The sequence below is a fragment of the Archocentrus centrarchus genome, chromosome 17, assembly GCF_007364275.1.
Source record: "Archocentrus centrarchus isolate MPI-CPG fArcCen1 chromosome 17, fArcCen1, whole genome shotgun sequence".
Taxonomy (NCBI): Eukaryota; Metazoa; Chordata; class Actinopteri; order Cichliformes; family Cichlidae; genus Archocentrus; species Archocentrus centrarchus.
This window is the reverse complement of record NC_044362.1, coordinates 32,381,786-32,405,964: the sequence shown is the minus strand read 5'-3', so window position 1 is coordinate 32,405,964 and position 24,179 is coordinate 32,381,786. Positions and strand designations below refer to the sequence as shown.

Sequence of the window (24,179 nt, the reverse complement as noted above, 5' to 3'; positions counted from 1 at the left end):
GACCAGCCCCAGAGAGCACAAACAATTCAAATTAATTAAAACTATTAAGTTACAGGAAAATCTGCAAAAAAGAAAAAGTTTTCCAGCGCAGCTTAGATTGTTACTACCAGATGTAACTCATCAGATGTTTAGTCCCTGCACAAATACTGCTTGGTGTTTATACCGATGTTACACGAATGACGACCTCTCCTGAGTCACTGTCCTGGCTGAAGTTGTTTCGGGGCACCATTCTGTGGCAGAAGGGTGCCAAACACAGGCAGGTCCATGAATGTGACCCCAGCTGGGTTGGGTGTAAGGGGCCGCTGGGCCCAAATGTGGCCAAAGGCAACCAGAGCGTCCTGGGGGCCAGCGAAGAGTGACCGGTGCTCGTCTCCTCCATGTCCTTGGCCTTGTCGTAGCTTTGAACGTCCCAGTGGAGGTTTACAGCTCGCCAACGCATAAACACGTTGTACACTGCTGCCCCCTCATGGATGATCAAGCCTGTTACAATGACAACAATCGACACATTAAAGGGAGTTTTGATTTTAGACAGTCTGCCATTACCAAGTTTCAGGAAGTCTTTAGTATTAGGTTTTCTAAGTGCTTGAGTTGAAGGCAACTGGACTTCTTTAAGTTGAAAATGTTTCACCTCTCACAGCTGATGGGGAGTCCCATGTATTTAAACTCTCATGGAGCTGCCACTTTGGAGGGTGTCCTGAGAGTTGTCAGAGTCATTAAAGGTCACATGAGCCAAGATGTGAATTCTTAAAGAAGTCTGTTGGATGAGAGCTGAAGTCAAGTTGCCTTCAACTCAAACACTTAAGACTACATGACCTGGAAAAGAACCTACACAGACAAAATATTTTGCAAGTATTTTTTTTTCTTTTTGTTACCTCATCATCTTCTCCCTCAGTTTAAAGGTGTCCTTTTTTTCCAACATGTTTAAGCTATTTGCTGACAAAGCTGTTTCTGGTGTGGATCTAGAGCAGGGCTCTTCAACGCCAGGTCCGGTGTCCTGCAGGTTTTAGATGTGTCTCTGCTTCAAAACACCTGAGTCAAATATAGAAGTCATTGGCATGACTCTGGAGAACTTGACTCCATACTGAGGAGGTAATTCAGCCATTTGATTCAGATGTGTTGGATCAGGGGGACATCTAAAACCTACAGGACAGGGGCTCTCAAGGCCTGGAGTTGAAGAGCCCTGATCTAGAGTGGTGCCAAAGCCCTTGTTCAAAGTCTAACCTGATTTTAAAGGCTGAACATTTCTTCTAATGCACATGTTAGAGGAAATCTGAAGGGAAATACGTCTTCTATATGCTTCCCTGATTTAAAAAAAACAAAACAAAACAAAAAAAACAATCTTAAGAGCCCAGAGACGGGGTTCTTTAAGTTTTGATGATTGACCAACCCTCACTACGGTGGCTGTTACATTTCTTGACAACAGCTAATGGTTGTCAAGAAATCAGTTAGAAAAGTTTAGTCTGCTGTAAGGGCTACAACAAAAAAAACCCCTAGTGATCCAAGGAGCAATATTGTCGGGGGCAATTTGCCCTTCGTGGCATCTTTCAAGGCAAATTGGTCCTGGGTAAGGGGCTAAACCAAATGCAATTCAGACCTCTATGGATAGAAAATCAATGGAACATGTTACCTTGCTTTGATCAGAGTTACCAGGGCCCCACACTGGAGCCAGACCCCAGTAATGCTCATCAGCAAGCATCTGGTGGCTGTGCCAGGCTCAGTCTGAAGGAGTGACAGAGGCCAGCCTTCTTGTGAATCCACCAAATGCAGGGCAGACTGTAAGACTGTAGGGGTCCAGTGCAATGTGGATTGGGTGGTGGTCAAAGACAGAGGTCTTGGCTGACTGATCCTGGTAGCTGAAAATAGTCCTTGGGACATGGATTGTTACTTTTCTGGTGGGGAAGGTACCTGAACTAGTGCGTGAGATTGAGAGATGATAGCTAGATATAGTTGAGCTTACCTCATCACACAGTTTGGTTTCTGGAACCAGTCAACTGGAGAGGGGCTGTACTCTGTTCCAATCTGGGGTTGGTCAGCAGAGTGCTGGAAGGGTACTGTGGCTGCGACTCCATTGTACTACTACTACTACTTCAATGCCTACATGTCTAATGACAGTGAAAACTAGAGGGCTGGTATTGGGAGGAACAGTCTGCCTGACCTGATTATTGGACTTCTGTGCTAACCACAGATTGTCCATAACAAACACCACTGATCCGTGATCAGTTTTGTAATAGCATCATCAGGCCTCCGGCCATATGTCTCAGATACTCATTCAGTACAGTAAGTCATGGCCTCCACAGTTTTGAACCTTCATAGCCGTTAAATAACTGTTTTGAAATTTCCTCTTCTCACATACCAGACTGCTCTGTTTGTTTCATTTGGTTCCTGTGGATTAAATACTAAAACTATAAACTGCAGTATAATATAAAATATAATATAATAAATATAAAAAACTTCTTCTTGCTAAAGAAGTGAAAGAAAGACGTCCAGCAGACAGCGAGTCCCTGACCTTGGCACAACTTTCATTTTCATTTTACTTTTCAATACCTGAAAAAAATGTAAAATATTGGTACCAAGATGCAACAAAGAGGCAAACTGGAGAGTTGAAGTATGCAAGCTGTTAATTATTTTCATGTACTGATGTTTCAGTACAGCATCTTCCCCCATTTTTGAATGTGGACGTGCATATATTTTATCCTATTTTAGGAATTACTTTTCAACCAACTTAGATGTTGAGAAAAAATATTATTTATAATGCAGTTTGACATCAAAATGTTTGAAACAGGCAGACACCTTTGCAAACATACTAAACTGTCAATTAAACTGTGATTCATACTTAAGTTGATAACCTCAAAGCACAATGCAGTATTTTGTTTTCTTTTTTCCCCCAAGCGAATACACTCCACAGAGTATTATGTAGTTCTTGAAGTCTTAAGAAGGATTTATGGTCTGTCCAAACTGTAAATTGGATGGTTGGATAACAAAAACCCAACAACACGGACTCAGAGAGGAAACCATTTCTCAGACTTTCCACACTCATTTCACACTGATCCAGAAGTGAGAGGGGAGCTGGGCACTGAGCCATGCACTGCGCCTCTTTCTAGCTCTGTTGCCCTCAGCCAACCACCCCCCCACTCTGTCCTTCCAGTGTGGCTGCTCAGAACAACTGAACATGTTTAAGAGTTAAGGATTGAGTTTATAAAGGCATTAACTTCAAGCACTGAAATTTAAGACTATGTTTGGGCATGTTAGTTACACAGGTACATTTGGCATGAAATGTCCTGATTGGGACTAGAATTGTTGCCTTGTGACTGTATGCTTTCCTCAAACAGTCAAATACATCCACATCTGTCCAGACTCGTATTACATTTAGAAAGGTTTGAAGGAATTTCTCAAAAGAAAGGTCATGACAGAAAGCCAGCAACACCAACAAAGGACAGCTGCATTCCCATTCTCACCTACACAGACCAGGTCCATGAAGCCATACATGCCGTAGCAGATCTGGAAGAGGACGTCACGGCGCTGCCAGATGGCCTGGGGGCTGAGCGCCGACCACAGCAGCCAGGAGATGCTGGCGACAAGGAAGAGAGAGCCCAGGAACACGGCAATGATCTGCACCTTCTCCACCAGGGTGATGGTGATGGACTGCCACTGCACAAAGAACAGAGGCAATACATGAAATACACTGAAACACTGCATCAGACAGGTACAGTGTATATCTAAGTAATATGTTCTTCTACATGTACCACACAGCAGAATAAAGCACGTTCACTGCGGTTGTAAACAGTCCAGTTAGCTCTGTTAGTGTTACAGGGCTGCCATGTCTCTGATGCATGTTGGAAGGGAGGCCAGTTTTGAACTGCTTTGATTTGGCATTGATTACTGATAGAATTTTCTGGTGCCCCTCAACAGGTTCTTGGTCACCTCATTTAAAAACAAAAGTCCTGTTAACGACCCTGCTCTAAAAGGTAATAAACTACTTATATTGTTGTTCATTATCTAGGAAGGTTATTCAGATTTTAAAAAATAAAAAATAATAAAATTGGAAATAACAAAGAAGTCTGTCTGAAAACTGAGTTTTCAAGGTATGTTATGGTGACAGTACTCCTGAAAAAAATTACTAGGAATAAAGCAGTGATGAACATTTAACTGGAAATGAAGACGAGCTGGAAAACTGCAGGGAAGTGCAGAGTGTGTTCTGGCCTCAGTGATCCGGTCTGTGACTCTGTGTGTGTGTGTGTGTGTGTGTGTGTGTGTGTGTTTGGGGGGGGGGGGGGGGGGGGGGGGGGGCAGGTATTCTAACAGCAGCCTCTCTAAATGTTATTTATACAGAAGCATGAAGCATCTGAGAGTCTGCATGTTCGCACCTCTGTGGGCGCGCACACGCATAAACCTGTGAACGCTGCCGCTCATATCCGCTTTCTATATTATAGCAAGATAACCATTCACAGCAGGCCACCAGGAAACTCCCCTCGGGCGCTCCGCCACTGAGCGCAGGAGAGCATCTCCACACACTGTTACTTCATTCATTGTGTATTTTTGTGTTTGTCGTGGATAACGGGGGGAAAACACACACACACACACATTCAGAAACCATTACCCTTCAAACATGAGCGTTTATGTTACACAGCACTGATTCCAGAGGGCATCGGGTGGTTTAAGCAGTGACCTGCACCTCTGTAAAACACCGGAGCTGTGTCCGTGTGGTTCAGTGAGTTTGTGCAGCTTCAGCTGATTTTAAAAGACGGTGACCCAAAAAAGAAATAGAATCATTTTAGATGTGTGACGTCATCGGTCCGAACTCAGTACCACAATCGGAGCGACTCGCAGCAGAAATAACACTTCTAGAGATTTAATTGTCTGACATTTGTACTCAGAGCTTTTCCCGACCTTTCCGTCATCGTGCCGCTGTCAGATAAGACGTGGAAAACACGCACCCCCAAAGTGAAGCGAGGAAAACCCACCGCCACGTGTAAATGGTAACTTACTCACCAACTTACTGCATTTAACTACCATTTTAATTTTAGCAACGCAGTTGCAGATGCTACCCTGCTTACTGATCTAGGAAAGCTCACAAGACAGACCTACTAAAAGTGATCATAAATATGCATTAATATGCAGTTACAAACACGCATAAACGAATGTGTTAATGTCCTGCTGCATTTGATCAACCACTCTACAGCCTTTGCTTTAAATTTGTTTTTTTTTTAAGCTGTAAATTTTAACTGCTTCCAAATCAGGTTTTGTAACATAGGAGGGAAAATATTTCCTGTGAACTAACATGGAAAAAATTAAGCAATGAAAAATGCACACAATAAATGGAGGTTGCTTTTAAATGTGAAGTCTTTGTATGAAAGATGATATTCCAGCTGATTTGCTCAGTTCTCAGATTGTTGCTGCTCACAGTTTCCTAAGATTAAATTCAACAGCTTCTTCATGTCTTAAATTTTTGGGGTTATGTTTTTACAAGTTACTTGCAAAATATCTTAAAATATTATGTGTATGTTTGCCACATCAGTTGTTCCAAAACTATGGAAAGCCATGCAGGTCAAAATCAGTTTTAACATGAACACTATGTAAAAAACTTGTTCATGCACATTATTGTGTTAATTATGCAGCAGATTAAAAACACTTTGATAACTTGCTAACAGTGTTTGAGCTCAGAGGGCATTCTTACATCACTTTAAGCCATTTGGCCACTTGCCCATTTTGATTGGTTGATGAGCCCTGGGGTTTAAACAGGTTTGTAAACCAGGGCTTGAACACCACTGTTTAACATGCTAAGGGTTCATCCTTAGCTTACTTGTTTTGTGTGCACTCAAAAAAAAAAAAAAAAACTGAATGTATTAGGACTGCAGTTTTTTGACCAAACTGATACACTCGCTATACTGCAGTTTGTGGTGTATTTTCATGTGGTTGAACAAGTAAGCTGTGTTGCTTTTGTGTCATAAAGTGCTGATTTAGGGAGAGCTTGATTTGTTTTTTTCTTTGCTTTCTAATGGAGGAGAATCCATTCCCAGTATTGCTCAATCATGTTAATCATGAATCATAGAAGCTGAAATCTTGATTGAGATTAAAATTCGATTAATTACGCAGCCCTACGAGGAAGAATATAATATAATCCTTTAATTAAGCACAATACACTGTGCACTCAGAATGGTTCACAACTCCAGCCAAAAAAGCCTGATTTAAATTTTGGGTGATTTCAGCGCTGTGTCTTTGTGCACCTTTGAATCTCTGACAGCAGTGTTGATACTTTTAGATTGCCCTGAGATCATCTGCCATTTATCCATTAATTATAACCTTGTGTATTGATTGTGTACTGTGACATCTTCCCCCTCAGTCATTCTGTCAATGCAGAGCTCCACTGTAACATCATGAGGTGTCTCAGGGATAATATTTGGCTCCCTGCATCTTTATTCATTTCCTCAAAATAACATTTAAGTTGAAGGGGTGCAGTTTTGACCCACTGTGAGAATGTGATGCACAAACTGTAAAAGTGACCTCCAGGGAGCCATCTAAAAACAGAAGCAGGGCTGGAAGCGGCCCGGAGCTGCATAGAGAGGCAAAATTGAAGGGGCAACTTTAGGCTAATTTAACTTCAAAAATACTTTATTAAAAGCAAAATTCATGCATTTAAAATATCTTGCGTAACCTCTGGAGCTTGAAAAAGGGTGACTGGACGTTTCACGTCTCATCAGAAAGGACTTTATATCTAAATTGAATGCAGGTGTTTTCATATGAGGTTGTAACCTGTATCTGTCCTTGTGGCAGTGGAACTCAAACATTAAAACTGTGTTTGTGAGTATTAAAATAAGATGCGCTGCAGTTTTTAACTTGCCAACCAGTCGTTAACATTAAAGATTATCTCTGGACAGCATATGTGATAAATCTGTGTAATCAGACCTCTTTATGTTCCTGTGAAGGCACGAACCCTGATGAGCAGACTGTCAATGAACTTGAGCAAAGTCCTGAACAGCTTCACCAGTTGGGTGCAAAGGGTAAGAAAAATACAAGGACCATAAAATATAATTTATAGGTTTCAGCTGCCCTTAAGTTAAAAAGATTTACTTAACTAAAAGAGCCTATCCTCTCCTCTGTCCAACAGACAGCAACCGTCCTGACCAGCAGGACCAACACCTGGCTGGAAAACCAAATTGACCACAACAGGACACGAAATGCCCGAAGAAGGGAATACAAAAAAATAACCAGGCAGTTCAAGAATACCCTGAAAACATGCTACAAGTACAACAAAATCTCCAAAAAGGAGATGAAGGTGGCCAAGAAGCAGTGGAAGGAGGCCATGAAGAAAGTAAAAAAAGAGGACAAGAGGAGGGAAAAGCTGTGGAGAGAAGACTATGTGTCAGAGCTCCATCAGTAACAATAAGAAAAGAGAAAATAGGACAGCGGACAAGGAAAGACCACAAAGTGCAGAACTTTAGAAAAAAGCAGCTTGGAATCAGATGATTGTTGACAACGTGCGGACGACTGAAGCTGCACGGTGATCATTTCAGAAGAAAAGACTTCAGGCAGACTTTGTGGACAGAAACTAAAGCTCTGCTGAGCCTCAGCTGTGTGTTTGTTCAGTCTGCCAGTGACTCAACTCCCATCTGGAGCGAACAGATATGAAAGGGCCCGAATGTTCTTCAGTGAGAGGAACGATCCAGAATGCAGATATTTTAAGCCTCAGGAGTGTCTGTCTGCTCGGGCTTTGAAGGAGAGGATGACTACAGGAATCCTGATGCTCCAAAACGACAGCAAAGATGTGAAGATGCAACAGGAACGCACGGCGGGTTCATACTCACCGCCACAACCGCTTCAATCTACCAAAAGCAGCCGATGTTTTCTCTGTGTTTCCTACTAAATAAATTCTGTTCTTCATAATTTTAGGTGTGCAGACATTGTTTCAGTTTAGCAGAAAAAGTTCTGATTATGTGCTGCACTTTCACAAAGACAGAAATATCTGATTATATATTCCCACAATTCAGAATGATTGCAGCTGTCATTGCACGCTGGTTACACAGCTTTTCTCCAACCGTCAGTCTGCAACCTGAAGGTTTCATTATTAATGATTTATAGTGGCCACAAGAATTAACTTAATGGATAAATGGATAATCTGAACCACACAGTTATGTTATGTCATTTGTCAACTAATGACATTAAAACTACTCCAAAAATGCACAGACACAGTTGAGAGGGCCAGTTAGCAGAGATTAAGCCTGAGAGACACCAATGCTGCCCATGTCAGCACATCTGTCAATCAAAACAGCCACGTTCCCAACGATAAGGCCAACTCTAAATGGGTTATTTTAAAAAACACCCTCATACAGATGCAATGAAAGGAAAATATCTACAGAAATCAAAACCGTTTTATTGTGGGAGTCTCTGGGGACTGGCTCACCTTTGGATCCAGCCTCTAGTGTACATTAGAGGAACTGCAGTTTTTCAAAAATTTCAAAATAAATTTAGTTTAGGAAATCTTTATGCTTTAAATATCCATGGTTACCCAAGGTCTATTGGAGTCTCCACTGAAATGGCCCTCTCTTCAAAATGTACAGATGCAGCATTTAAAACACAAGTATTCATTATTTGTAGTATTGTTATGAAATTCTGGGTCATGGGTGTACTCTGCCCCTCACCCTCCGACAACTGGGACAGGCTCCAGCACCCCCACAACCCTGAAGTGGACAAGTGGAAGAAAATGGATGGATGCTATAAAATATGACTGCACTGGTTAAGCTTTATGAGTACTGCATACAGTTAGCTACAGGTATCTATATTTTTTTTTCCACTACTGATTAAAAAAAAAGGCCTTAAAGAACAGTCGATCATTCATTGCTACCTGGGAAAAACCTCCAAAATGTTTAGTTTCAAAAATGTCCAGAAACACAAAACTGCGGCTCTGCTGCAAAGGGTTCAGATCAACATTCACGTTACTTTGAGCTGGTACTGGACAGGTGCTTCGGGCTGATTTTTCTGGAATGATAAGAAGGTAGGACTTTGGGGGATTGGATGATAAAGTTTGTTTGTTTTGTGTTTCTCATCTGTGTTCAGTGAGTTAGCTTTCTAGCTTGCTAATTAGCGCTGAACACCAAATATAACTGGATCTGATTTATTGATATATATTGACGTGGTTTGGTGACCATTAGAACAGGTTTGGGTTTTTTTCCAAGGGTAGGTGCAGTAAGCTGCATAGACTGAGATCACCCTCACTAACTTCTGATGCACACCCAGTCATTCTGTTCTGGAAGCAGGTCTGAAATATGAACCTGCTCAGTTCAGAAAAGAAAAACAAGAGTTACCGTCAGTGGGGGAAAGAGTTAGGGCACCATAAATGTCTCAGTTTCATGTCATTAAATAGTTGTTGTCATGTTTCTGCAGCGGTGGACCGACTGACTAATGCAGCCATCACTAGTCCTACAGTCTTTAAAAATTCCACTAATGTAATTGGAGTAAGTCCCTTTGGGGGCTAATATTTCAAATGGATTCTGGGATTAAACTGAGGCTACAAATGTCAGATACATACCTCAGTCTGTTGAGTCTTCATTAATCATTACTGAATTCAGTGACCTGATTTGTCTTTGTGGTTGAAGCTGTGCAATCACACTCGTATAATCTGCATCTGCAGGGTTAAATCCTACTTTTAAAAAAAGGTCAAGATTCATCCACTTATTTCTACATTTTATGCACAGTGAGTCATTGAGCTACAATTAGAGGTGCTTATTCAGATGGTCAATAAGGAGAAAAACATGCATCATTAAAGGATAAGTGCACTTCCCTATTTGGGTTCTGAGTATGACTTTAAGACAACCATTTTACAAGAACAGCTCTAACAGACGCAGGTGGGTTTATCTGCTGTCAGCCTGCCAGTGAAAGGGCTTTTTACCAGTTTGGCTCCGTGAGGCTGATTTTACTCCAACTGAGAAGCTGTGAATATTTCTGAGCATAAATCCAACTGGTGGGTCGATAACATCAGCGACTGTAAAAACAATTTCTTGTTAATGCCTCTATAATAATTTAGAGAGCATGCTCAGTGGGGGAAAACTGTAACGTGGAAGGCAGTAAAAAAGCAGCAAAAACAGGCAGACAGAATATGAATGCTGCAGTTTGGTGGCACACGCCACTGCTCGGCCTCTTAAAATTACAAACCTGAGTACACTATTTTTCTGTGACATCCATGTGCATTGAATTGACAGTTAGAGAGAAAATCACCAGTTACGCCATAATGTGACTGTTCGGGATAATCAGGCAGAGCAGCAAAGGGCTGTGGAAGGTCTCCAAAACAGCTGCTGTTTTCAGTGTTAATGGAGTAAAAAGAAAAAAAGCATGACACCATCTTTTGGCTCAAAAATTGTATTTTAAAATAACAGTCATCAGGATGACCCTGAAACAGCTGCTTTCCAAATGCACTGTGTCCTCCCCAAACAATCTGCCAGCATGAAAACTGAGGAATCTCATTTAGAAATTAGTGAAGTGGAATAACTTTATTAGACAGATTTTAATCAGAAACAACCTTCTTCTGTGAGACTCTCAGCAGTTTTTACCTCTGCCAAGGCCTCCAGGTTACTATTTTTGGTGGAAAAAAATAGTAAAATTCATGTTACAAAACAGCACTACTTACATTTCTATGTGGAGAATATTCGAGCCTTTTGGATAAACTTTTGGAGTCATCGTCATTGATCAGGCAAAATTGGACATATTGTAACTTATTTTGACAAATACATCCATCCAGTTTCTTAGTTGCTTATCCAGTTCAGGGCTAATAAACAGACAAGCATTCATGCTCACATTCACAGGCGGCAAATTTAGAATCACCAATTAACCTAACATGAATGTCTTTGGACTGTGGGAGGACGGTGGAGTATCCGGGGAGAACCCACGGGTGGGGAGAAGATGAAAACTCCACACACTCCAGCGGATTTAAACCTCGATGTAACATGATGAGCTCTGCACCATCCTTTCACAAATACATATCAAATTGAAATAAATATGATGAACTGATCCGGATCCACATATCTGGGATCCAGGGATGAATTCATGCATGTGTGAAGGGAATTTTTAGCCTTGGCAAAACAATGCAGTTGGACTGTTCTTGTTTATTCATGTTGCCAACAAACACAATGGCCACTTTCCATCTATTTCTTTTGGATATAATGCCTCCATTTTCATGAACCTTAACAGGTAGTTTTAGCTGCACCAATCTATGCAGACCTTCATCATAGAGGTAGAAGTTTACAAAAGACAAATGCAGAGAAAAAAAAAATCATCATCCAGTTTAGAAGACTTAATTATTTTTCATAGCAAGTAACTGACACACAAACAGCTATCACCTTTTCTAAAAGCCTCTTAACCCATTTTATGTTATGTTTAGTAAATACTACAGTTCATAAAACACCAAAACAAAACAAAAGCTAGAAAAATAACTTCATTTAATCTATTTGTTAAACATTTCACAGTTGAACCTTTCATAGCTTTAATTTACATTTCTGTATTTAATTATCTAAGAAGTGTTACTGCCATCACAAAGAGAGACCAGTCGAGTCTCAGAGTGTGGGAGCTTTCAGCAGAGGGTAAATACTCAATATTTTACCTGCCAGGGTCTCTTCATGTTGATGGCAATGACCTGGAAACGATAGCAGCACAGCTCGCAGGTCCAGCAGCCCCGCTCGCTGATCCACTTCAGCAGGCAGTGCTGGTGGGTATACCGCACCGAGCCGTCACACCGGCACGGGTTCAACAAGTCGCCCTGGAGATCAGAGAGAGAGCAAAGGTCAAGAATGAGCAGAGGTTAATTTGAAGGGAGGGGGCAAACTGACTTTAGATGTTAACTGATTGAAGATGAAGTAAAAATCATCCCATCGCCTCACAAATGAGGCAGTTTTAAAACTACACCTGGATTAGTTAAATTATCTACTAATTTAGTAGACTGTACTCATGAGAGGTGGATCTGATGCGTAACCGTTTCTGTGAGTCTGTGCTCCGTTGGTCATCTCTTATTTTTTTTTTTTAAATCAGTGACAAACACAGAGAAGGGAAAAAATAAGCCAAAGCAACTTAGATTTAGTTCAGATTCCAGGAGCAACTGATGAGAACTGTGACTGTAAATTCAGATTGACCTTCTTGGTCACTTCTTTTGAGCATTTGACCATCAGTGAAAAAACTGTTACAGGGAGTCTCTCCTTTGCAGTTGGACCGAACTTCTTCTTGGACCTGAATTATCTGACATGTCATTCTGTGACATCATTGGTTACAGATGCCACATTGTGATATCCTCACATGATGTGATAGATTTGCCTTTAATGATGTTGACTTCCAGCCAATAAGCCCACTGCCTACAGACTGCCTAGCAACAGGTAAAAGGTCCCCACGTGACCACGCTTCAACCAAACAACCTCAAATCTGACACTGCAATTATTCTGGTCCCTGGAAGTATACCTGCCAAGTTTGAAGGGGATTGGATGAACAGATAAAGAATAAATGGAAAAACAGACAGAGATTTCTCAGTTTAGCAGAGAGATGACAACACACACCAAAAAAAAAAAAGCTGGAAGACATTTAGAAACAAAACATAAGACATCCCCACAACTGGCATCTCAGCAGCGAGTGTAACTGATGAAACATGTGTTGGTCCCACTGTAGAAGTCTTTTCTCCTCCCTTTGGTTACGACTCTGCACACTGCAAACACAGACTGCAATAACAAGGGCGGACCTTCCCGGTCTCAAAAGTGAAGCCTGTGCAGCGCTGTCTTAAATGTGCATTCTTGCTAATGGCCAGAAGGGGGTGACTCACTAACTATTGGTTGATTTCATAGACCGTACAAAATGTAAAGAGGCTGATGTCACCCACAAGTTAATGAAGCTTCGTCTTCGCCATCTTGGTGTGGACCATCAGTCAGTGACGACACGCTCATTAGCTAACAGCTTGTGGCTTTGGAGCATACCATGGACAATCCTCCTTTCTCACTCTAATAATGACTAAAATTTACTAAATGAGCATCACGTTTATTTGACATGACTCGAGCCGGTAATCCATCAGGAACGCGTTCACTGAGATCACAAAGGAAGGGAGCCAAGACGCTGTTGTCTGATAGACTTCTTCTGTACAACCAGAAGTCTTTTTGGAGCCAGAGGAGTTGCTCCCTGCTGACCATTAAAAAGCTTTAAGGCATATTGGCTTCACTTTTCAAACCTGAAAGCTGTGTCCATATATACAGTGACTTTGTCCATCAGTGTATGGTTGCAGATGATGTAACCAGTGCAACCCGGTAGAGCACTTTTCATTGGTTTCATTTCTGGGCAGCTGGTTTTTAGCTGTTAGGTTCACAATACAAGCCTCCATTCTGCTATAACTCTACAAAGCCTTTGTATTGTAATGCAAAAGCAGCAAACATACTTGCTGCTTGACATTCATGTCTTGTCTCATGTTCTTATCATTTTGGCTTCTCCCCGTAGTAGCAGTGATAAATTAAACCTCTGAGTCTTTTCAGGATCAGAGAGAAACTATCTGCTTTTGGTTCAATATATGAGCCGTCTATCCAATATTAATCTTCTATCATTTTCATAGTCCATGTGTCATCTTTCCTATCATTGAGAAATCCTTGTTTTCAGGCCTCAGTTTGGCCTTTTATCCCAACAGGTCGTACATCAAAGTAAACTCACGACTTGCTCACCAGAGGGCCTTACCAGCATCGCTCAGATCAATGACCATTTCTCAAAGCTACAGCACTTGCAGATATTAACGGTGGGATGCAGCCTGGCATTAATCATTACAGCCGCATCTATTTGTTCTGATGGGTTCTTTTCTTTTTTCTTCCTCTAGGCATTCCTCGAGCAGCCATTACTGCAGCTTTGACCTGCCAGCTGGGCTGTGAGTGGCATATTAATAGTATATTAAGGTCAGTGGTCAGAGAGCTCGTTTTTCATCATGTCATATTAACCTTGTGGGTTTAAAAGGACCTCTGAGGCTTTCGCTCGAATGAACTGAAGCAGGTCAGCTTTACGCTGAAGTAGAGATTGATAAAACCAACTTCAAGGATAATTAAAATAAGTCGGTCAATTCTCTAAAGGGATTTTCTGACCACTTATTTTAGTACAATAAAGGTCAGTCCATCAAGGAGTGCACAGGGTCAAAAATGAGAGCGAAAGTAATTCATGTATTTCTTTTGAGAGGAGAGAAAAGGTTGAGAAAGAATGATGAACTAAAGCAGGGCTCTTCAACTCCAGGCCTCGAGAGCCCCCGTCCTGCAGGTTTTAGATGTGTCTCTGCTTCAACACACCTGAGTCAAATATAGAAGTCATTAGCAGGACTCTGGAGAACTTGACTGCATACTGAGGAGGTAATTCAGACATTTCATTCAGGTGTGTTGGATCAGGGACACACCTAAAACCTGCAGGACACCGGGCCTCGAGGCCTGGAGTTGAAGAGCCCTGAACGAAAGATTTCCAGCTGAAAATGAAACAAACGTCCTTAAAGAGAAGACTGTTATCAGCGGGCATCGATAAGATTTTACTGATACTGATGCCATTGTCGATTCTCCTTATCAATCCTTAATCCCTAATTAATTTGTGATCAATTCTCTCTGTGAGACAAGACGGCGGCCTGCACAGGTTTTCAGCATCGATGGAAGGATTTTATAGGATTTTAGAAGCAGAGCCAAACAGGGGCCTGTGTGCCATGAATTTGATGTAGAGTATCTGTATCAGCCTTGTTGACTAATAATGGCATACTGATAAATCACCAGTTCACCAGAGTCTCCCTGTTCAGATTGTGTAAACATGAACAGAAGTGACCTTCAGCTTCTCCCATCCTGTTTGTTTGATGGTACAATTAATTAGAAGCTGAAATGTTTGCATACAGATTAAATGTCTGTTTATGTTGACACAATCTTCAAATTTAGCAGGTTTCTTGTGGCGTTTGCTGCAGGCCGCCACTTCCCACCCAGTCTCTCCTTAGCACCAATATCTGCAGCAGGTACAGTATTTACTCACTACATTTATTTTAAAATATTACTTATTTTTCTGCTATATGTTTACAGCCGGTTTCCCAGTCATGGACTAAGCATAGTCCTAGACTAAAAGGAAAAAGTCAATGAAGACCAAAATAGGAAAAAATATTTAGTCCAGGATTAGACATAATCCCTGTACGGGAAACTGGGCCTTAGTGTCTGATTGGTTTGCTTTTTGTTTCCACTTCCTGTATAATTTCTCTTTTTGCGTTTGCATTCATGCACTGCTTTGGTTTGGGCACTAAAAACTAGATGGTTGGGTTTGGGAAATGATTGTGGATTGTGATAAATGGTCCTCCTTCACGGTGATAAATGATGAGTTGGAGTGACAGCCCCATCTCACTCACACCATAACCACAACACTCAAGGACGCCTTGTGGTGCAGCAGCTTTGATAAAACGGCACTGTTTTGTGCTGTGGGAATGAAAACGGGCTGCATGTCAGTGGTTGATATTTATCTGTTGTGTGTCAGATATACTGCTGCGATTAAGCATGAGGCATTTTTATTTTATGATAAAAATTACAGTACAAATCTGCTGGCACAGAAAAATAAAGAGGAAAAATATCGGCACTGGCGTCTGCTGCTGGCTAAAATGATTTTTTTGTTTGTTTTGTTTTAATTCACTTTCAGCATCGGCCCAAAATTTCACAATAGGTGCACACGACGCTTCTCGTCATTGTTCAGCGATGCACAACAAAAGAGACACATGACAGTGTTGGTGATGAGAGGAACTGGGCTCAGAAGAACGTAGGTTCCACTTTCAGCTGCTCCCTCCTCACGAGGGGTCACCACAGCAGGTAACGCTGCATGTTTGATTTGGCAGGGTTCGGATTTGGAAGTATCAATTTTTAAAAAACACTTTTACCAACATGAAGACTAACTCCTGGAAAATGGAGTTTGCCAGAATTTGAAAATAAAGCGTATTGATTATAGTATTGATATTTTACTTGCTGTGTGAGCACAAGACTTCCTTCTGAGAAATGCATGAATCATCTTCTTAAATACCCACAAGCCACTTAGAATTAGGAATCCATATAAGCATCAGAGTCACATATTTTGTGCTTCTTGCTCAGCCTGCTGGCTTACATCTGTCAAAAAGTACAAAGAATCCAATTTTCCTGATTTAATAAAAACAAAATTTTTAAAAAGTGTTCCCAATAATCTGTAATCCCCCAAAAAAGGAGCAATCACAAATGAAACTATATGAAAAATAAAAGCCACACAGCAGGATGGGGTGTTTGATCTCTCTCACTCACTCACACACACACACACACACACACACACACACACACACACACACACACACACACACACACACACACACACACACACACACACACACACACACACACTCTGGGTGGATGTGTTACTGCCTCCATTCCCACATATCACAGAGGAAGTATTGTGCATGGTGTAACTGTACAGCCACAGGACTCAATGATTGTGATAGTACTGCAGTGTTCAGCTGTAAAAATATCTGAACATGTTACCAGTGTATGTTAATCCACACTGAGGTATGTGTACAGTAAGTATAATATAAAAATGACTTAATGCTGTATTTTTTTCCCACGAGTAGATGGCTGAATGGTTGGATGACCTGCTGGCTCATTTCCAGATGGGACAGAGGAAGCGTGAGGGTGATGAAGGGGAAGGGCTGCTCGGTGCAGAGGGCCCTCACAGCGCCGTTTGAGTGAGAAAACAATCCTTAAAAACTGGATCAGTTTCAAAAATAATGCCAGCTTTCTTTGATTACACCCTTTACAGCCTTGAATAACAGTAAATATCACACAGCATAAACAATTCATTGTTCTCTCTCTTTAGGGTTTGTAATTACACAGCATTCATGAGTTGAAAAGCATAACGAGGCATTTTTTAATCAGAGCCTCTTTGAATCCTCTCTGTCTGAGGCTTTTTTAAGCATCTTAGCTTCGGTGTGAAAGACTTCATTACAGATGTAGATCTTCTAATTCTGTTCTGAACTGAGAGATGGGAAGATTTCTCTTGGGAGACATGGATTATCTGATTAAAGCTCAGGGAATAAGTATGTTTTCAGCTGGATGAATGGATCGTTTCTGTTTGGCATAATCTTGCTATTAAGTGGTCCTTGAGTTACAATTAATTTGTCCAACAACTCCAATAACTAACAAAATACAACTTTATGGCACTCTTAAATGTCTGTTCTAGACCTTTCAACCACATCTCAAGGTCTGTATCAGCCAACTTACTCCCCAAGTGGACCTTGTATTAGTAACTAAAGTTTTAAGTAAACCTTGAAGGAGCCTACTATGATTTTTCTTGCTGTCTGTCATACACACACTGTCACAGTGGTGGACACTTACATTAAAAACATGTCCAAAGTTTCAGAAGCTCTAAACACTCCATTTCAGACCTTTTTTTTTCTACTCTTTACGTGCACTGATGTCGGTTAGAGCAGATACACTTAATAAAGGTCACACAGCTCTGATGGTGAACACGAGGCCACACCCTCAACCTCTCTCTTAACAAAAGCCAGTGAATTAGATGAAACGTGGTTAAAAGGATTGTTTTAGACAGAGGGACAGCACCATGACCTAGTATAAAATAAATAAAAAGATAGTCTAGCACATTCCAAGAATACAATTTATGAGTTGGAGATGAGCACAGTAGGTCCCCCATTAGAAAATTATTATTTAAACAGTAATAAAAAAAACAATTTTCTGAATTCATTCCATTTTTGTAGCTTTTAAGAAGCACCTTTATAATCAAATGGTGTTTACAATGCAGTCAAAAGCTCCCAAACCGTTAACGTCACCGACGGCATCACCTCGAGGTCTGTGTGTGCACTTGTTGTGCAGATGGGTAAATGTAAATGTAACATTCAAAGTAAATGGCAACTCCGCAACTTCTTATCCATTTGTCCTGGACGGCACAGCCGAATGAGCCGATGTTTGTTACAGAGTAAACAATGCAGTGTTTACTCTGTAAGTGAATCTTGAGTTTGTGAAAGGGCTCTAATAGGGGCTCATCCTTATACGTTTTCGCTATTGTTTCCATCTCCAGAAGGGGGCAGCATGGCCACAGTTCACCTATCTCCCCATGTTTGCCTTCTTGGATGGGTGTTCTGTTAACCGAAATGTCCCCATTGTGGGATCAATAAAGTATCAATCAATCAATTAATAATAAACCACATATACTGCATGCCACCTCAGAGCCTAAAGAGGCATGTTTTTCTGGAGCTTTCTAGAGGACCTCGTGCTCATTTGAGTAAGAAATGGACGTGAAGTCTCCAGAAAAAGTTAGTAAGTGGACCTTAAGTAAAGACTATTCTATCAAGGAGTTGTAGTACTCTGCACTACAACAACTGCCTGTAACCTGCTGAATTTTCAGCAGGTTTGTAGTTTTCTTTCTTATGTCTCATCGACTAACATTGATTGGTTCTTGTTTCCCTCTCTGCAGCACTAATAGCTTCATTGTAGCTTTAAAGTAATTTAATTCATTCACTGCCTTTTGAATTTTATTTCTTTCCTGTGCTTTTATGTGATTGTTTTATGATTGTTTTATTTCTGTAAAGGCGCTTACAAATAAAAAGTATTATTATTATTATTATTAAACTTCACTGCACCCTCTATCAGCTGATGATGATTAGGACATGTGGTTTAAAGCTAACAATCCAGTAAGTGAGCTTCGTGCATGTAGCAGCAGCACCTGTCACCTGCTGTTTGAGCAAAAATATGAAGCAGAGCTATTAAACAAACAGATGAAGAAGCCCTCAATGTGCTTACTACATCTGCTGGTGGATTAGTCTGAAAGCTGCAGAGAATGTGTGAAATTAGTCCCTAAGTTGTGGCTGTTTTGCCAGATGCTCTTTCCAAAATTAAGATAAACTACAATCATTACTCTGCACTGTTTCATGAACAAAACAGTGCTGGTTTCTGAACAGCAGAATGGAAGACGTCTGAGTAAGGCTTAAACTATCCTCTGATAGGCGAGAGGACTTTTATGGTGTTTACGTCACATGTTCACTCTATCTGCTGAGACATGAATATTTAAAATGTTAAATGTCTGTTTTGCAACCTTCTAGATAACTGGTGCGCTTGCCCAGCCTGCGGCCTTGTATCAAAATCAAATATCAGTCTGGACCCGGAGGCAGCGTTATTAGATTAACTCTGCTAATAGGCTGTAGCCCACGTTTAGAAGACAGGATATTCACTTAGGCATTTACTGCCCCTACTCCCCTCTTTCCCTTAAGCTCCAGCAGGGATGACACGTCCATCATCGGGCATCGCTGTCACGAGCCTAATAGGCCTGCAGAGTGTCAGATTTCAGAGCTGGTAGGACAGTGTCCATTTGTCCCTGCAAGTCCACATCAGTCCATTCACCTCCAGGAAGACCTGCAGACAGTTAGACTGATGCATCGCTTCAGGGAAAATATTTATTATTAATGGACTATGACTGAGTCACTGTCATCCCCCTCTGATACAATGAATGAGCTGCAGTTTGTTTTATTGTGTATGGGTGGAAGGACTCACCAAGTTGATCTTAGTTGTCTATAACAGGAGCTTCACTTAAATTATAATGATGCAATATGATTCAATATTATACTGGATTTCATTCATGATCTACATGCTGCTTCCACCCTTATAAAATAAGGCTCATCATGTCTTTTAACTGCTTTTATATCACAGTTTTTAATGCATTTCTGCACCTCATTTAAAGTGCCGCTGATTTATTTGTGTTTAAAAAGGCACTTTAACCATAAACGCAGCTTTAACCGAGTTTCATGCTTGCCATAAAATAGGAGATAAATATTTTTACAGCAGCTAGCATCTCTTTGAAGAAAACTGCTCTGAAATAAAGCCTTTGATTTGTTAGTGTGTTTCCACAAACACAACTAAACACCAAAGCTGATTAACAGAAATGTTATTTGGATGCATTAGAGATTATTAACACATGGCAGAAAGGTGCTCTTCACTGCCAACAATGCAAAATGCTCAAAGCTTTGAGTCCTTAGAGAGAGCTCTAGCATCTTCCTCATGCTTTGGATAGTTTTTATTTAACCTTAACCAAGTTACAGTATAGAACTTTAACCGCTGGACCTGGAGGTTTTTAACATGCATCCCTGTAACTTAAAGCCCTGCTCAGGATCGTGTACAAAGATCTGTTGGACAGCTCTTTAGTCTTTTGATTTCTAACTGTTGGAGCAGTTCAGGGAGAAATCTGCTCTCTCTTTCTAGCCCCTGTCAGTACTCTAGCTGCAGCATTTTGGATCAGCTGATGGCTTTTCAGGGAGCTTTTAGGACAGCCTGATAATAATGAATTACAATAGTCCAGCCTAGAAGTAATAAATGCATGAATTAGCGTTTCAGCATCACTCTGAGAAAGGATGTTTCTAATTTTAGAGATATTGCAAGAAAATGGTCCTACATATTTGTTTAATATGTGCATTGAAGGACATATCCTGCTCAAAACTGACTCCAAGATTTCTCACAATGTTACTGGAGGCCAAAGTAATGCCATCCAGAGTAAGTATCTGGTTTGACACCATGTTTCTAAGATTTGTGGGGCTGAGTACAAGAACTTCAGTTTTATCTGAATTTAGAAGCAGGAAATTAGAGGTCATCCAGGCCTTAATGTCTTTAAGACATTCCTGCAGTTTAACTAATTGATGTGTGTCATCTGGCTTCCTGGATACATAAAGCTGAGTATCATCTGCATATAAATCTGTCTGCCTGTCAGTCAGTCTATCCATCCATTCATCTTGATAGATAGGTATCTGTCAGTCAGTCACACAGACAGACAAAAGCAAAAGAAAGAAACTTAAACATGCTTATATTTGTTTCTGAATTTATGGCATCATAATGAATATTTGTACATTTTGCATTTTACTGTACTTGTTGCATTTTTTAATACAATATTTTTTGAATTTGTGTGGCTGTTGGGATTTCCTTCTGAGCAACATTTGCTCTCACTGGAACATCCTAATAAGTTAAATGCATACATACATAAATAAAATAAAACGGACCCAGACATTACCAAAAGCATGACCCCAGTAACATAGGAGAGCCACATTTCCTCCAACTGTGGTTCAGACTTTTCCTTTAGTTTGACACCTGTCAGGATGTTTTAACTCAGCAGACTATTTTAACACAGTGCTGCTTTAGATCAGCTGTAGGCTAATATCTTTGTGAATTATGTAAGTATAAGCATTTTCCTTAAAATGCAAATGTAGCTAATGAAACTGATGGGAAACAGACCATTAATAAAATTAATATTTCATCACTCATTTAAATTAAAAAGCCCTCCCCATGGTCTGGAAGTTTGTTTTGTTCGTATGTTTGTTTTTTTAGCTCATATTCTTTTTTTGTAATGTTTTTTCCTCTCCTGAGTTACTTTGTTTTTGCTGCAGTACAACATGTTATTACAGCCTATAATTCCAGTCAGTAGTATGCACAGTGAGCCTTCTGGATCTCTGGGGATCCTTCTTGCACAAAGGATGAATATTCAGTCTCAACATGTAAAAGTTTTAGTTTATTAAGAAGACAGATATTGGCAGCTTCTGACTTCATTATTAAAACACAAATAATATTATATAGGTATAGCCCTGTACAGGTACTATAGCCATGGAGAAGTGGCATGTGGTTGGGTCAGTGTGGTTTCAGTTTTTTATAGAACTGTAACAAGACACTGATTTAAGTTAAGAAACAGTTTCAACTGCTGTTTCAACACTATCAGCCTCAAGACTTTGAGTCTTTTCTGAGACTACCTGTGTCTGAACTGTATCACCTGCACAAAAAGTGTAACAGTTGATATTGAAGACCACTCAGTGTCCTATAGCATTGCTGTATAAATGTGATCTGAAAAAATATGTGAGGAGATGGGAGTGAAAATGGTTTTGTTGCAAGAGTAGTTGTAAAACAGCTAACTGATCATCTGCAGAGGAACGGTTTATTTGAAGAGTTTCAGTCAGGTTTCAGAATTCATCACAGTACAGAAACAGCATTAGTGAAGGTTACCAATGATCTCCTTACAGCCTCTGACAGTGGACTCATCTCTGGATCTCTGTACTTGTTTGTTAGACCTCAGTTCAGCTTTTCATACTGTTGATAATATTTCATTACAGAGATTAGTGCATGCCATAGGTATTAAAAGTACTGTGGTTCAGTGGTTTGAATCATATTTATCTAATAGACTCCAATTTGTTCATGTAAATGGGGAGTCTTCTTCACACACTAAGGTTAATTATGGGTTGCTTAGGTTTCTGTGCTAGGATCAGTTCTATTTACATTATAAATGCTTCCCTTAGGAAGTATTATTAGAAAGCATTGCATACATTTTCATTACTATGCAGATGATACCCAGCTTTATCTATCCATGAAGCCAGATGACACACATCAATTAGTTAAACTGCAGGAAAGTCTTAAAGACATAAAGGCCTGGATGACCTCTAATTTCCTCTTCCTCTTCATTGGCTGCCTGTTAAATCCAGAATTTAATTTAAAATCCTTCTCCTCACATACAAGGTCTTGAATAACCAGGCCCCGTTTTATTTTAAAGACCTCATAGTACCGTGTCACCCCAATACAGCACTTCACTCTCAGACTGCTGGCTTACTGGTGGTTCCTAGGATACTTGAGACTAGAATAGGAGGCAGAGCCTTCAGCTGTCAGGCCCCTCTTCTGTGGAACCAGCTTCCAGTGTGGCTTTCAGAAGCAAAAACCCTCTCTATTTTTAAGATTAGGTTTAAAACTTTCCTTTTTGATCAAGCTTATAGTTAGGGCTGGATCAGGTGACCCTGAACCCTTCCTTAGTTACAATGCAATAGACCAAGGCTGCTGGGGGGTTCCTATGATGTACTGAGTGTTTCTTCTTCACTCACTCTTTTCACTCTCAATGTATTTATATACCATTCTGCATGTAATCAGTATTAATCTCTGGCTCTCTCCAACTGGTCACAGCAGATGGCTGCCCCTCCCTGAGCTTAGAGGTTTTGTCCTCTTAAAGGGGAGTTTTTCCTTTCCACTGTCACCAAGTGCTAGCTCATATGGGGTGGTCTGATTGTTGTTGGATTTTTTTCTTTATTATTGCAGGTTCTTTACCTTCCAGTATAAAGTACCTTTAGGTGACTGTTGTTGTGATTTGAGCTTTATAAATAAAATTTAATTTAAAATTTTATGTTATACAAAAAATAATTACATACACTAATAGCATTACCTATGCTTGGTTCTTTATTAATTAGATTTAATTATAAATTAAAGGAAATTAATTAACTCTGAAATTTAATTTGCTGATTTTTTTTTTTTTTTAACTACTGTAATTCACGTGATGAATGGTAAAATACTGACATTACTCATGTTGCTATAGGGCCTTCAAGGACTTCTGAATGAGTCTGAGCTCTGAGCTAGGGAGTGTCTTTGGTGGTTTCAGCACCACGGACAGCACCAGGACCAGCATTATAGAAAACAACTTTTCTCTTTAATAGCTCTCAAATTCTGTGTCTGTGTGTGTGTGTGTGTGTGTGGGGGGGGGGGGGGGGGGGGGGGGGGGGGTATGACCGGCTCTCTGCACTACTGAAATCCGTCCAGCCACGCCAACTAGCAGCATGTGAACTCAGCAGGGCTACCACGTTTTAATTAGAAGAGTTGCTGGTGTCAGCCAATCAGGGTCAAGTACTGCGAGGACCGAGCCCTCACCTTCAGTTTATTTCAACTTCGACCATTCACAAAATCACGGCTGTTAATCTGCTAACACTACAAACAGATTTGATATCACAATCCTGGATACACACTGGTTGGCATCAGTAAGCTAAATGCCACATGTACCTGCTCTGCGCCTTGGAAGCAGATCCTGCAGCTGGGAGTAGGGATGCAGGTTTCGCTGCTGCAGTTTGAATGCATCGTCTGCGCCTTGCAAGATCTGCCCCCGACAGCCCCGTCCTCACTGGAAAAATTCCCCCCGTTGTTCTCCACAGTGAATTTCTCTGTGTCACCCCCACACGCGTCCCTGCAGCTCCGGCCCTCCCGGCAGCCCTCTGCCCCCTCTCCCTCCTCTCCTCCGCGTACTTCGTCCTCATCGTCGGGGTGCGGACGTCCTTGGGAGCCGTGCGGTTCGCTTTCCTCCCAGGTGTGGCGGTGGGTTATGGTGGTACCTCCGCTCGCCTCCACACACGCGGGACCCGCCTCTCCCTCCTCTGTGCTCAT

The 24,179-nt window shown here is 40.9% G+C and overlaps 1 protein-coding gene across 1 annotated transcript; it reads right to left on the bottom strand.

Annotated features, from left to right (window-relative positions):
* Nucleotides 1-156: 156 nt before the first annotated feature.
* On the bottom strand, nt 157-24,179 carry marchf11 (membrane-associated ring finger (C3HC4) 11). The gene is made up of 4 exons (XM_030751991.1): nt 23,802-24,179; nt 11,588-11,743; nt 3,456-3,648; nt 157-480 (listed from the first exon to the last, which is right to left on the bottom strand). Exons 1-4 carry the CDS (start codon nt 24,177-24,179, stop codon nt 158-160), a joined length of 1,050 nt encoding a protein of 349 aa, XP_030607851.1. The 3' UTR covers nt 157.

Excerpts from the sequence above, each read along its gene's own strand:
- marchf11 (XM_030751991.1), bottom strand. The coding sequence starts at position 24,179 with ATGAGCACAGAGGAGGGAGAGGCGGGTCCCGCGTGTGTGGAGGCGAGC. Across the intron at positions 11,744-23,801 it reads GCTTCCAAGGCGCAGAGCAG|GGCGACTTGTTGAACCCGTG; the intron begins GTACATGTGGCA and ends TCTGATCTCCAG. Across the intron at positions 3,649-11,587 it reads ACATGAAGAGACCCTGGCAG|TGGCAGTCCATCACCATCAC; the intron begins GTAAAATATTGA and ends TTCTTTGTGCAG.